This window comes from Larimichthys crocea, chromosome XXI (genome assembly GCF_000972845.2).
Source record: "Larimichthys crocea isolate SSNF chromosome XXI, L_crocea_2.0, whole genome shotgun sequence".
NCBI classification, from domain to species: Eukaryota; Metazoa; Chordata; class Actinopteri; family Sciaenidae; genus Larimichthys; species Larimichthys crocea.
This window is the reverse complement of record NC_040031.1, coordinates 16,339,081-16,353,724: the sequence shown is the minus strand read 5'-3', so window position 1 is coordinate 16,353,724 and position 14,644 is coordinate 16,339,081. Positions and strand designations below refer to the sequence as shown.

At 40.7% G+C, this 14,644-nt stretch overlaps 2 protein-coding genes and 1 long non-coding RNA gene across 3 annotated transcripts in view; 2 read left to right on the top strand and 1 right to left on the bottom strand.

Moving 5' to 3' along the window:
- Positions 1-1,397, top strand: part of LOC113744154 (uncharacterized) — a 3,260-nt gene extending 1,863 nt beyond the window's left edge. Inside the window, exon 2 of the long non-coding RNA XR_003461309.1 lies at positions 910-1,397. This is a non-coding gene — a long non-coding RNA (uncharacterized LOC113744154). The remainder of the gene's footprint in view (positions 1-909) is intronic.
- A 1,598-nt stretch (positions 1,398-2,995) lies between these two features.
- Positions 2,996-10,816, top strand: man2c1 (mannosidase, alpha, class 2C, member 1). Its single transcript, XM_010737643.3, has 26 exons — positions 2,996-3,296; positions 3,848-3,973; positions 4,063-4,186; positions 4,287-4,357; positions 4,438-4,615; positions 4,702-4,891; positions 5,129-5,235; positions 5,325-5,435; positions 5,988-6,080; positions 6,182-6,298; positions 6,373-6,468; positions 6,574-6,719; positions 6,999-7,122; positions 7,628-7,749; positions 7,842-7,927; positions 8,018-8,164; positions 8,247-8,326; positions 8,873-8,967; positions 9,052-9,156; positions 9,261-9,417; positions 9,516-9,659; positions 9,758-9,867; positions 9,949-10,028; positions 10,102-10,244; positions 10,322-10,425; positions 10,524-10,816. The coding sequence occupies exons 1-26, from the start codon at positions 3,196-3,198 to the stop codon at positions 10,627-10,629; spliced, it is 3,063 nt and encodes a 1,020-aa protein (XP_010735945.3). The 5' UTR covers positions 2,996-3,195; the 3' UTR covers positions 10,630-10,816.
- Positions 10,817-10,922: 106 nt separating this feature from the next.
- On the bottom strand, positions 10,923-14,485 carry neil1 (nei-like DNA glycosylase 1). The gene is made up of 10 exons (XM_019272224.2): positions 14,286-14,485; positions 13,172-13,651; positions 12,969-13,088; positions 12,159-12,264; positions 11,981-12,056; positions 11,746-11,867; positions 11,638-11,665; positions 11,454-11,524; positions 11,164-11,377; positions 10,923-10,982 (listed from the first exon to the last, which is right to left on the bottom strand). The coding sequence occupies exons 2-10, from the start codon at positions 13,624-13,626 to the stop codon at positions 10,936-10,938; spliced, it is 1,239 nt and encodes a 412-aa protein (XP_019127769.2). The 5' UTR covers positions 13,627-13,651; positions 14,286-14,485; the 3' UTR covers positions 10,923-10,935.
- Positions 14,486-14,644: the final 159 nt, after the last annotated feature.

Below are 14,644 nucleotides of genomic sequence, written 5' to 3'. Positions count from 1 at the left end.
AATAATAAAAAAGAAAAAGAATAAAAAAAGAAAAGGGGGAGTTCAGGGAGACTGATCCCTGTCCTGACCTCATCTTACGAGGTGCAGTGGTGCCAAGATAGACAAGAAATGGATCCCATGTCTGGTAAAATAGAAACAGTTTATCCTTCAAAGCTGCAGAGTAGGCTTCAAATGATATCATACTAGTCACTGTTTGTTTCCACTGATTGAGAGTGGGGGCTTTATCTGAGATCCATAAGGCCATGATACATTTCCGAGCGTAATGTAGCAGGATGTGTAAAAGGTCTCTGTTGTGAAAATCTGCAGGTAACTCGTCCTCCAGTCCCAGCAGACAAGTCCTTGCACTCAACTGTAGATGACTCTTAAAAATTGTGTTCAGCTGTTGAACTACTACAGTCCAGAACTGCTGGATGAGATGACAGCTCCACAAACAATGAATAAGTGATCCAACTGCAAACTGACATTTAATACAGAGCTCAGACACAGTTGGGTTCATTCTGTGTCTGTCTTCAGGGGTGACATACAGCCAATGTAAGATTTTGAATTGCCTTTCCCAAACAGAATTAGACACCAAGACCTTAGAAGGATGGCTGCACAGAGTCCCATTTGCCTTTTACTCTAACAGAGTTATCTACATTGAGACTACATAGAATCTTATAGAGCTTCTTAGTGAAAGCTTTAGGCTGCACACCATCTACCAAAAGGAATTCTATTGGTGAGATAGCCAGGCCACCATTGGAATCTTTCAAGCCACGTTGAATAAAGCTTTGAACCTGAAGGAATTTAACAAAATCCTTATCGGTGACCCCAAACTTACTTTTCACTTGCTGGAATGTTAAAATTGAGCCCTCCTGAATCGTGTGTACAGGTATTTAAAAAATTCTGAATTACAGTTCTTTTGTTCCTTAGAGCTGGTGCTCAACAGGACAAAAGCAAAGGTGTCGGATACAACATTGGAGAGAGAGATGAGTACGGCTCAAGAGTATAGCTCATCGTTTTGGACCTCACTTCAAAGGAACTCAATGAAACTTCAATAAGACGATTATACCGTCATCCCTTTGCATTACTCATTCTGTATTTGTGAAATCATCCCAGACTTTTGTGGAAGCATGAAAGGTTTAAGTAGATCACATCCTAATGTTTGCATGCGTTGCATGCTGCTGGTTTTTTTTTTTTGGAAGCACTCTGTTTTTTCTCAAGCCACAGTCTGGATGTCCTTTGCTGTGTTGTGGCAGACAGTACACGGTAGTCCTCCGTTCTGGACATTTAAAAGGGTGTTTTATGCTGTATGACTACTTCCTTAGAGCAAGTGGCGCAGCTGTCCTCTTTAATCCCCCTTGATTTATCCGACGTGATGTGGTGAGTTTCTTAAGGAGAGCTCCACACAGAAGCTTCCAGGCAAATACAGTAAGGCCAGAGCTGAAGTCATAGGTCAAGTCCGACCATGGCACCCATTCCCTTGGCATGGAGGAAAGTCAAACCACAGTCCAAACAATAGGGGGATAGGAGTCGACAGACATCCCTGATGGTAGCATGGCCTGAGAGGGATGGGCTATACCACATTTCCACCAAGCCTGTACTTAGAGCTGCTCTATGGATTTTATAATAAAAGGGCGCTTAGCTTCGTACAAACACAGAAACACACAGTCCCTTCCCTGTGAATAATGCTGAGAAAAAAAAGGCTTTTGTCTTTTCTGTGCTGCACGTGGGCTGACCCCTGACCCCTGTCCGCCAGTCCGATCACAAGACTTACTCCCCAGCACTCCCGAGAGCTTCTCAGTTAGACTTTAGCCTGTGCAGTTACACCACAGGACCCCCAGAGAGTTACTGAGCATGATCCTCACAGGGTTTCCCTTGTCTTCCGTCTTTATTATATTCAACACATTTTAGATGCTGCTGATGTTGATGTTCAGTGTATAGTATTTGCATGCTTATGGATGGCAAAGCGACATGTTTACTATAAGAGCAAACTTGACTTTAGACCGATTAAACAAGCTATTTAGTAAAAAATGTTAAATGGTGTACACACCATGCTCCTTGACATTTATCAGTCCTTCAGTACAACATTATTTTATATTGCTGTTTGTGGTCTCATTACACTGTTGATATCCTGTCAAACTGTAATTATTTTGTAAATTATATTTGTGCCATAGTTTTTTTTCTCTTTTAGTTGTTACTTTGTCTGTAATATGTGTAAATAACTGTTGTATGAATAAAAAAGTAAAGTAAGTAAAATATTATTTTCACTGTATTTCATAAATAATAACAAGTAAATCAATCTGGCTCACTTTAAGCAGTGATATCAGTGACCTACAGAGTCATATGTTGACCCATATGATCTACTTTGACCTTATATTCACAAAATTCAGATTGAAAAATAAAAGGTTTTCTTAGGTAAGGTAATAGCAAATAGAAATACACGCATAAATAAATAAATAAATAAATAAACCCCAGTGTTGACCTTTTGCACAGGTCACCTGCCCTTCTTGACCCAAGACAATGAGAGCGTCCCTCACATTGTTAGTTGTTGAATAGGGCTGCCATCTTGCGGCTGTTTACTTTAACTACAACTACAACAATACAACACTTTGACTATATCTTCCATATGACAGGAGATGGTTAATAAAATAATAAAAACAAAACATATTTAATCAAAGTGTGTCATGTCAATTTAACCTCTGTTGCTAGGCGACTAACAGCAGGTCCTGAGTCTATTGACTCCAATGGGAGAAGTGAACGTAAACAGAGATTATGAGTAATTAATCCAACCTAGAGTCCCTGAAGTAAATACTGGACTAATTTTCCACAAGTCGGACATCTTATTAACATTCTGGCACTGAAATAATAATTTTTATAAACCGATAAATCAGGAAAAATTAAACTTTTTTCGAGACCTGTGTGTCTGAGCAGCACCGTACTCTCGCGAGATTTATTTCACAGCACCGCTTTCCTCTTTTGGTTTGTTGTTGCTGGATTGTTGGACTGGTTTCACCAAATGTGATGTAAAAAACAACTGAAACACAACTTAAATAACTTTCTCTGCTACTAAACAATCTGCTTTCATCCATCCACAAGATGTTCTCAACACTATAACGTACAAACGAGATTTGAAGGAGACCCTGCCCACAGCTCTGAGGAGGCAGGAAGTGTTTATATCCTGATACTATTATTGGCGTTGACTGAGTTATTGTCGTGATGTATCGGCAGCCTGTGCTGAAGAACAGGCGCACTCTCCTCGAGAGAGCAGAGAAGTTTATCTCTAATATATATTTCACAGACTGCAACCTGAGAGGACGGTAAGGCTTCACTGATCCTGACTGGACCTGAATGATGTTCATGCTGCTGTCTGTGCTTGTTTCTACACAGGGTTAAATACAGTAATTATGCAGTGTTGGGCATCATTCTGCAAGATAGTGTCCTGTCAGTCTGTAATATGCAATCAGAGTTAACTATATGATACCTAATAATAAGTCATCATTGAACTTGAGCATGCATTTTGGAGCATTTGCATCCACATGCTCATTGCACAAACTACACATTGATCAGATCAGGTCAGAGCATCATAGACAGATAACCATAAAGGCTCAGCTACACCGAGTGTTTGATTTACTTACAATAAAAAAAAAAGTAGAGTTAGGATCAATGCAACAAAAACCAACAGCAACAAAGCAGGAAAAGGAGGATTGCACGGTTAATAAACAATCTCCTCTAGACCTGCATTATAAGAGATGTTCTCAGTTTCCCTGTGGAAGTGATCATACGATTGCATGAAATAATTGAACGCAATATAATTATGAAACTATATAATATACTATATCTATAACTTTTGACTCATTATTCTCTGCAGCCTCTATGGAGACTCTTGCCCGCTCGAGTCCCTCGCCTCCTTCTTGTCCTCTAAACGGATCACATTCACGGAAGCTTCCAAGCAGAACTTTGCACCTTATAAAGTGGGTGATACCTTTGGACCGACGTAAGTAATAATGTTTTGATTTTATCACCCGCAGATCTGTTATTCCCTCAGGATATTGGCAATAACCCAAGATTTGATGATTTTTGAAGGTGGTGGACTTGCTGGTTTAAAGTGACCCTGAAAATCCCAGAGTCTTGGAGAGGGAAGGAGGTTCATCTTCTGTGGGAAAGTGATGGAGAAGCGATGGTTTGGAGAGATGAACAGCCAGTCCAGGTATTGTAGCAGCAGTTTTTTTATTTAATTCAGATTGCATTAAAGTGCCACACTTCTGCACTAACAGACTTACTGAGTCATGTAACATGTGGATTTGCAGGGCCTGACGAAAGAGGGTGAAAAGACGAGTTACATCCTGTCTGATTGCCTGAAAGATGAGGAGCCACACAGGTCAGTTTATAGCTGCTTATCTCTGCATACTGAGTTTTTGGACAGCTCTCAACTAAAAAAAAAAATCTCCTGTTGTTTAGTGTCACCCTTTATGTCGAGGTTGCCTGTAATGGGCTTTTCGGAGCCGGTCAAGGTTCCATGATTGCAGCCCCAGATCCGGACAGGATGTTTTCCGTACAGAAAGCTGAGCTGGTGGTTTTTAATCAGGATGTACAAGAACTGCTGACTGATTTTGAGATGCTGATTGACATCGTAAAGGTACGGGTCATATAAAACATGGCTTTACTTTAGTTGAAGTTTAATGAAAGCAAACATTAACCACTGCTGTTTGTCTTTCTTCACAGGAACTCGGAGAGGGAGAGCAACGAGGCTACCAGGCTCTGTTCACTGTCAATGAGATGGTGAACCTGTGTGATCCCTTCGATCCCAGCTCCTTCTCCAAAGCACACAGTCTAGCTCACAACTTCTTCAGACAGCGGAACGGAGAAAGCCAGCACACTGCTCACGCGATGGGTCACTGTCACATAGACTCAGGTCTCGCCCTCTCCTTCCTAATGTAAATGAGAAACAAATGCCAAATACATGAAAAACATAAAAGGCCCTATCTAGAGCTTTAGCTTGTCTGTTCTGGGCTACTGTAGAAGCATGGCAGTTCAGCATGTTAGACTCAAGGCGTCTGTAGATATGAAAGGCTCATTCTAAGGTAACAAAAACGTAACAATTCAGGACAATTTGAGAAATTAGTTCATATTTATGACTCTGTATCTACAGCTTGGTTGTGGCCCTATGAAGAAACCATTCGTAAATGTGGCCGAAGCTGGGTGACAGTGATCCGTTTAATGGAGAAGAACCCAGAGTTTGTTTTTACTTGCTCTCAGGTAATTCCTCACTAATACCCTTTCATATGAGTCAATTCTACAAATCTGAGCAGTCCTGTTCAGTTTTTACTTTTTTTGTTTTTGTGCAGGCTCAGCAGTTCCAGTGGGTCAAGAGTTGGTACCCAGGACTCTTCTCTGAGATTCAGCATTACGTCAAGAAAGGCCAATTCATTCCAGTTGGAGGAGCATGGGTGGAAATGGTAACCCTAAAATATCAGATTTCTTCTATCTTTATTATACTTACTTATTCAAAGGAACAATATGTAACCTTGTGCAAAACAATGACAGCTAGTGGTTAAAAGGGACAATTTCAGGGTTGACAGATTAAACGCTGAACCTTCACATCTGAATCTGACTTCAGGTTGTGCTCCAATATAATGACGGCAAGAAGTTTCCTTGGATTAGTGTTTGTTTGTTCGAGAGAGTGAATGAAAACATTACTTTCAGATTGTTTCACAGTGATTACGTTCAGCACAAATAAACATAGACCTATAGACCCCAGTAGAAGAAATATTGCACGCAGTAATGTGGTAGTAGGTCGTGTTGGACAAAAAAAGTCGGCTAATTTAGAGTGTGACCCGTTCACTTCGCCCTACAGATTCTTTGATGCACTTCCTCCTTAAAAAAACGTACTATTGTTCTCATGAACCAGTATTTCACTTTAGCATGTTTCTTTAATCTCTGATGATATAGCATAGTATTCATGGCCATGATATTGTAAGTTGTACTAATCACCTATTTCACCCTGTCAGGATGGCAATCTGCCTTCAGGTGAGTCCATGGTTCGGCAGTTCCTGGAAGGTCAGCGCTTCTTTAACAATGAGTTTGGGATCCACTGCAAAGAGGTATGGATTCCTAGAAATGTCAACATGACCAGAGATGACCTCTGTATGTAATTTAAATCCACTTTTTCACAAGATAAAAATGTTTTCTTTGTTCTCTTTAGTTCTGGCTCCCAGATACATTTGGTTACTCAGCCCAACTTCCTCAAATAATGCAGGGCTGTGGTATTTCCAATTTCTTGACACAGAAGCTCAGCTGGAACTTGGTCAACACCTTTCCTGTAAGTAAGATACCAAGGTTAAGGAAACGTTTCACTTGAAAAAAGTTTTCAGTTTTGATTTCTTTTTCCCACAGCATAACACATTTTTCTGGGAAGGTCTGGATGGCTCCAAGGTTTTAACACACTTCCCACCTGGAAATTCTTATGAGATGAAGGGCAAGGTTGAAGACGTGAGTTTGGTTTACAGTACAGAAAATATAGTACGTGTTGAGTCTGGCAGAGAATATTTACAGTCCTCACGAACATTTATTCTTCTGGGTGTCCTCTGCTCACAGCTGGTGAAAACTGTGAAGAATAACAAAGACAAAGGCAGAGCCAATCACAGTGCAGTATTGTTCGGTTTCGGCGATGGCGGAGGGGGACCCACACAGCTGATGCTAGACAGACTGCACCGGATGCAGGACACGGATGGACTTCCCAAGTTAGTTCCTGTCGGACAGTTTAACCCTAAGACTCATCAGCCAAGCCCTAACTGAAGTGGAAATATCCCCCAAAAAACGAGTCATGAATTTAATGTGTGTGTTTAAGGTGTGTCAGCACGTAGGCAGTAGACTCCTAGCTTATTAAACGCAAAAGGATATGAATGATGTTTGTTGTCGTCATAATAGGTTTTACAGTATTTCAGAATACACTCAGATTTTAGTCAGAATGACTAATCGTCATTGTGTTTAACCACGTGTTTACAATTCTTGTGTCTCAGGGTGCAGATGTCCAGTCCTGAGAAGTTATTCTCTCAGCTTCAGGCTGACTCAGCTCTGCTTTGTACTTGGACCGGAGAGCTCTTCCTTGAGCTGCATAACGGCACCTACACCACACAGGCACAGGTAAAATAAAAATCTCTTCAATGTTATAAGTAAAAATTAGCAGAAATTAAACTTTACAATAACAGAATAAATAGGATCTTTGTGGGAGATATAAAATTACAAGAACAGTATGCCCAAAATGGAATATATCTTAATTTATTTACTTTTTACCTGACAGCTTTATCAGCACTGTGTGAACTCAATTGGTAAGGACTTAAATCTAACAGACATTAATTTATATGTAAACCCCCCTGCACCTCAGCATTAAATAATAATGATTAAACATATACAAGGAAAGGCAGATACACACGCATATGTGTAAAAGGCATAAATTATCTTCTAAAATAATACAGTCCAACACAACAGCATCAAATGTGCACAAATTAGAGGATAGGGATCATATTAAAATGTAAAAGTACGAAAACCAGTCGAATTGAATGAAGGATAAAAACGTTACAAAATGTGTTAACACGATTAAAACTATTCATACTTAAGCTCAATTATTTTCATGCTTGTTTGTTTCCAGATTAAGCGAGGGAACCGCCAGTGTGAGACCCTGCTTCATGACATTGAGATAGCCAGCAGCTTGGCACTGTGTCGGGACAGGACTTTTCAGTATCCTGTGGAAAAACTGCAGGAGCTCTGGAGGTCAGAGATGCACCATTATAGTTTGATGATGAATAAATAAACGTTTTTTTATTGTTACAGTAAAGAGTATATATTGAATTTCTCCCTTACAGGTTGCTTCTTCTGAATCAATTCCACGATGTGATTCCTGGCAGCTGTATAGAGATGGTTGTGGAGGATGCACTCAGGTATTATGAAGGTACAGTTTCCAGTTGCTGTCTATAATAATCGGAGCTATGTCGATCTGTTGTTTTCCAAAATAAAAAGTACATCACTCTGTTGTTTTTAGATATCCGCAGTGATGGTGCTACACTGCTGCATGATGCCTGTGGAGTCTTGGGGTCAAAGGGCAACACTGCTGGTGTGTTCAACTCTCTGCCATGGGAGCGCCATGAAGTCATCCAGATTCAAGACGGCGCTGCTAAACCTAATCTGGGTATGTTTGATGTTCATATATGTGTATGTATTTATGTTATCCACTATAACTGCCTGTCTGATGTTCTGTGGTTGTTCTGCAGCTCTAGTGAGAGTCCCCAGCATCGGTTTGTCTCCTGTCAAAGACACACAGCCTGTGACCCCAGTCTCTGTCACTGTTCAAGTATGTGCTATACACTCATTACCTCCCCCTCCTTATTGTAAAGTTCCACTAGATCATTCATCCTGCTTGTAAAGCCCAGTGCCAGTAATGAGCCAGCACGTCTGGTTAAGCTGTGGCTTCTGTGGGAGGCTGTGGTTGTCTCGAGAGGTTGAGAGGGGGTGCAGGGCAGAACAAGGACAACAACAGAGAGCTGACTGTTGTTTGAGGGCATGCTCTGGAAGGGGGCATAGCTATCTGCAATGGTCAACACATTCCCAAGGGTCTGGGTTGTGTGAGGTCCAACCCAGCCGATCTCCTGAGTCCTAAAGCCCCTGCAGTGCCATGCATGATGCTAAGGAGACTTTTTTGTACATTATTTCATCGTCAGTTATAAATATAGACAAACAACACGTCCCCTAAATAAATACTCAGAGCAACAATAACTGGCTTGTATATTATTGTTATTACTGTCCTGTATACATCCTGGCATATGTTGCTTGTACAGTAAATCTTAAATTAGCTACAGTATGTTGTTTAATTTTGGTTACTGAGATGTTTGCGTTACAGGCTGACGGCACTGTCCTCATGAAGAACGGGATTTTACAGACTGTCATAAACAAAGATGGCACTTTGGCATCATTGTATCTGATCAATGCAAACAGGTATTATAGGACCACCGTTGTGTTCTCTGCCACAGCATTAACATTAATGAATTAACGTCTGTTCCCCCACTCTGTTGGTTGCAGAGAAGCCATCTCTGACAGCTGTCATGGGAACCAGTTTGTTATGTTTGACGATGTCCCTCTGTACTGGGATGCTTGGGATGTAATGGACTACCATCTACAGACCAGGTATCAGTCATTACTGCTTTCTTTTGCTACCACGATAAACATAACAATATTTGCAGCTTTTGTACGTGAATTTCAAAAACCTAACCGCAGAACTGATCCTGTAGGAAGCCGGTGTTAGAGGTGGTGAAGCCGGCTCATGTGGTGTCCTCAGATGGGCTCCGTGGCAGTGTCAGCGTCACTCTCAGGATCAGTGATAAGAGCACTATCACACAGGAGATTGTCCTGGACGCCATGTGTCCTTACATCAAGTTCAACACAGAGGTACTTTAGAACATTAATGATATCTGAAGAAATCTTGAAAATCGTTGACAACTGACAACTTCAGTATCCAACAAATGCATTACATCCTTGAATTTCAGGTGATCTGGGCAGAGTCTCACAAGTTCCTCAAGGTGGAATTCCCTGTCCGAGTACGTAGCGCCAATGCTACCTATGAGATTCAGTTTGGTCATCTGCAGAGACCGACACACAGGAACACTTCATGGGATTGGGCCAGATTTGAGGTACAACACTCTGGAATCAGACATGTCCTCTTTTTGGCTCTGCACACCTATACAAAGGTAATAATATTGAAATGCTTTGATCGTGGTTTCCTTCTCAGGTTTGGGGTCACAAATGGGCTGATTTGTCTGAGCACAACTTTGGAGTTGCACTGCTGAATGACTGCAAATACGGATATTCAGTCCACAACAACACCATGACACTGTCCCTGTGAGGTTCAGTAAAACAAACAGTTCAGTTACACTACATTTAAATATTGCTTACATCTAACATCAGGTGTCTTTGTCTTAGATTGAGAGCACCCAAGGCCCCAGATGTCAATGCTGACATGGGGACTCATCATTTCACGTATGCAATCATGCCACACACAGGTAAGATTCGGTTGTTTTTGAATATGATTTCTCATTAGAAATGAAAGTGGAACTCATGTTTTCTGTGAAACAGGCTCCTTCCAAGATTCCTCTGTCATCCAGTGTGCATACAACCTCAACTTTCCTTTGAGGTCACTCCAGTGCGCTTCTGACACAGTCCCCTGGAGTGCATTTTCTGTCAACAGCTCAGCGGTCATCCTTGAGACAATCAAACAGGTATTTCTTTTAAGGGCTCAACTTGACCTCCCTTGCCTTAATACATTAATCGCTGTTTATTATTTTTACCATAACAGGCCGAAGACAGGAAGAGCGCACTTGTAGTCCGGCTTTTTGAGTCACACGGGAGCAGCGTGACCGCGACTCTCTGCACCACACTTCCAGTCAGGGAAGCCTGGCAGTAAGTATTCTATTTTGGGTGTTTACTACTGCCTGGCATATTTTAAGCTTTATTGTCTTCTAAGAGCAAAACTTTTTTTTTCCCCTCCGCCCTCTCAGTTGTGATCTCTTGGAAAGACCAGACCAGCCTGCACGTATCACATCAGAGGGACTTCCTTTGAAATTCAACCCCTTTCAAATTGTTTCACTTCTCCTAATCTTGTAATAGATATTGCATTTAGCAAGCATCACAGTAGTCACAAATTAAACAGACACTTTGCTACTATGGTAGAAATTAATTAAATGCTATAAAATGTATCATCTGGTGCTGTTCTATTGAATTGAACTTTTCATAGAAGACAATTGTGATTGCTTTTCATCAAATCAATAAAGATTTGCAGAACTTTTGTAAAGATGTTTTATTTAAAAAGTTTATTTTTTAAAAAGGTATAAAAAAACAGTTTATTAAAAAAAAAAAAAAAAAAGAAAAAAAAAATTTAAAAAAAAAAAAAAAAAAAGAAAAAAAAACATTTTATTTGTCATTCTGTCTGGTCACTCGCCCACTCCTCCTCTGTGGACCTGCAACAAAGATGACAACAAGATTACAACTCTTTCAATACTCTGCCAGTGGAAGGAAAAAAAAAAACAATCTTTCATGTCTCCTAGCGAATAGTGCTCTTGATGCTGACCTGACCCGTTATTCTCATCCAACACATTTCATTGTTCCGTTAGCCTACAAATAAAACTGGAAACAGCTCACCTGCAGCTGTTGGCTCTGCACTACTGCTCTTCCGCCTACGTGCCATGGATTTCTTTCCAAGCTGAGGTGTTTTTACATCCCGGGTGTTTTCCCTCTGCCTCTTTGATTTGGCTTCCTTCGGACGTGCATCTTTTCCTTTCTTTGGTGTTTTAGTCACAATTTCCTGTTTGGTCACAGTTTTCTTTGTTGTACTTTCAGAGTGACTCCTGGACACCTATTGAATTTAAATTGGTGTCAAGAGTCATGCCTGTAGAGTTGATTATTTGTCGAGCAGAAAAGTTAGTTCACACCTTTTTCTCATCTGTGTAATCATGGTCATCTTCTTTCTTTGCCCTCTTTTTTGCCTTGGGTGACTTTGAATCTATTGTGTGAAAAAGACAAGACATCACTTTAGTCATCCGCATTGAATAGTTCTCAGATACATTTCTGCTGAAGTTTTAAAGTTTCATGTACCGTAATCCAATAATTACGTACCTTTAGGTGCCATGGGGCCTGGATCTCCCTGAAATTAGAACAGTAGGTATTAGTATCAGTGATATATAAAATCCTGTGCCAGAGGATAAAATACACGATTGAACTCACTTTGAACCACATTGTTCTGCCATTGTGGTCGCGAATGGATTTCATTCCATCCACATAGTAACACTGAAGCCATGCCTCAAACTCAGAGTAATCCGCCTTCTCGGGATCATAGCCCTTTCCACCTAATATGTAAGAAAAGGAACTGAATAAGGGTGATGTATTTCACTCAAAATAAAACAATGAGTTGTGTTTCAGAGTAGACCAGACAGTTAAAAAAAATATATATATATCCCACCTAGGTTCACCACCTCCAGAGGAACTGTATGACAAAGTCTCAACAAGTCACCCGACTCCTCTGTTATGAATGAAGTCTGTTTGAAGAAATAATGCATTGTTAGAAATGCAATGCCTTAAAGGTTAAGCGTTTGATTAAAGTCTGAGAAAATGCGTGTCTCTGGCCTGGCTTCTTTCACCTTTGTGTTTGTGTCATTTTTCACAGGCTTCTCTTTATCACAGAAATCTTCTGACTCAAGGCCTTCCAGTACATTTCTGGCAGGTACAAAGGGTGGGATGTTCAGCCTAAAAAAAAATAATAATAATAATAATTCAAGTCTTAAAACCCATTTTGTCGATGACAAAGGCTCTTTGTTTTTTTTTTGTGCCTGAATCATTACGCCGGGAGTGGGGTTTTAGTCATTTTGGTTTCAAGGCAACAATCAGTAAATCACAGGAAAAGATTTTGACAGATATTGTAGAAGTGTACGTGGACTTTTAAATTTGGCCTTGACTCATTAAAAAAAACAAGCACAACACATTTCTTGTCACTTTCGTTTTTTTCAAAATTGTTTGAACTTACTGTTGGAGATCTAACAGTACTAGGCTTCCTGTTCTGTGTATGTGCGTGCCTGTGTCCTTTCCCTTTTGTTTTCTGTGAACAAGTTACATCTAGCAAGTTACTAGAGGTCCAGAAATATCTGCTGTATGAGTAAATCATTGAATGATTAGGAAAGCACTACTTTTGATACCAAATACCAATGTATAAATAAATCTAACATGTGAGCATGGATTGCTATGGCGTTTTATAAAGGTTAGGCTCCATTTTATAACATCTATTTTGAGAAAATCAGCAGATAATTCTCCCACTAATTGTTTTAAGCTTTTCATTGGAAGAGGATCAACATGTCAGAAATGATAACCGATAAGGTCAGGAATCACTGCATCCCTAATACAGAATGATATAATGTGTCATCCGAGTAGGTCTGAGGGTTGTGCACTTTGGTCACCTGAAAAGGATTTCAGCCCTCAGGTAGTTCCCGATACCGTTGAAGTACTTCTGATTGAGCAGAACCTCACAGATAGGTCTGTCAAAGGCGCGGTCAGACAGGTGCGATAGGACGTTCTCTCTGCAAAATTATTTCGTGGTGAATGAGATGGCGAGGATTTGGTTGAGCAGGTGACACAAGCGGTGACACTCAGCGATACAAACCTGAAGCTTTTGTACTCAAACATGATGCAGGGCCCTCTGCCAGGCTGCCACACCCCACTGGGCTGCCAGCTGCCAAACCGACGTACATCCACAAAGCTCAACACCCTGCAGGGTGTTTCTTTGGAAAAAAAACACAGATGGGCATGTTTGGGGAGCTCATCCTCTGTGGTGAGGCGGAAATAACCCGACATCCCGAAGCGAAACACAATATCCATGGGCTGGTCTGCTTGTCCTGTCTTTACCCTCTGTTTTGGATCATCACTCTTCATGGGTGTCAGCGTTAGTCTCACTTCCTTCCCTCTGGACGTAGCTGTGATCCGATAGGCCTCACAGATGAAGGGCACATCAGGATTTTTACTGACCTCAGATTTTCTCACTGCTCCAGTGAACACCACTCCATTACACATTTTGTTCACATAAAGACTGGCCAGGTGGAGCTCTGGTCCCTCGGGCATTTTGATGGAAACAAAAGAAGCTGTGCTGCAGATGGAGAGAATATTTTAAAAGATTATTAGTGATTGTAAAATAAATATTAAACATTTTTCCTACTTTTAGATCAGAAGAGATATCCAAATCCTTTTATCCCCTAGAATTATATTTCTGAGTGTAGAGAATGAAGCAGCTTTTAGGCGGTGATGTTGGAAAATAAAATGAACTGAGTCATATTTTCTATAATTACTTGGGAGTTTTCATTCTTAACTCAAAAGATCTTGATTCATGTTCATGTTTTTCAAAGACTGGTGGGATGACTGGGTGAACCTATAAAACATCAAACATCACTGCACAACCTCAGACACACAACAATGCACATCTTACCACAAAAACACACCCAGACCTACAACAATACACAACAGTGATTGATAGACTACACAACATGAGGTATACCAATGCTTAAAAACGTTACACCCAGCCACAGACTGCACAACATGACACATTTGGCCTTCAGTGTTTGTTCATCCAGTCTGAACAAAACATTGTGTTTCTGCACTGCACAGATCATGACAAGGGGGGAAAGCACTTGCAAGTACAGTACTGAGTACACTGTGGACTGAAAAGGTCCAGAGGTGGCGTTTTCATGGTGCTGCATAGAGGAATGAAGGGGCCAACAACTTACCCACACCAGGAAATAGACGTCAGCTGTGATAAACTCACGTTAACAGACTCAAACTACAAATACATAAACTAAGAAGTTAGTCGGGCTCCTCTCTCCTCTGCAGGGCTGCCACAATGAGCAGGCACGGCACAGACAACATGCATGTTACCAAACACGTTGGGTAACGTTTATTTATCCACACAGAGATATCGCGAGATCTCCAGTCTCTCCACTCTCGTTGTTTATATGCAGATATTAATGTTTTTTTTGTTATATCCTCCAATAATTAATTGAAAGCAACGAAAAAAATATATACAACGTATGTACTATTGACAGTATACATTTGGTAAGACGGAACACAACACGAGCAAAAGTCCCAA

Coding starts and splice junctions, on each gene's coding strand:
- man2c1 (XM_010737643.3), top strand. CDS start 3,196: ATGTATCGGCAGCCTGTGCTGAAGAACAGGCGCACTCTCCTCGAGAGA. Junction 3,297..3,847: donor GACTGCAACCTGAGAGGACG/GTAAGGCTTCAC, acceptor TATTCTCTGCAG/CCTCTATGGAGACTCTTGCC. Junction 5,236..5,324: donor TTGTTTTTACTTGCTCTCAG/GTAATTCCTCAC, acceptor GTTTTTGTGCAG/GCTCAGCAGTTCCAGTGGGT.
- neil1 (XM_019272224.2), bottom strand. CDS start 13,626: ATGCCCGAGGGACCAGAGCTCCACCTGGCCAGTCTTTATGTGAACAAA. Junction 13,089..13,171: donor TTTGAGTACAAAAGCTTCAG/GTTTGTATCGCT, acceptor ATAATTTTGCAG/AGAGAACGTCCTATCGCACC. Junction 12,265..12,968: donor AGGGCTGAAATCCTTTTCAG/GTGACCAAAGTG, acceptor ATTTTTTTTTAG/GCTGAACATCCCACCCTTTG.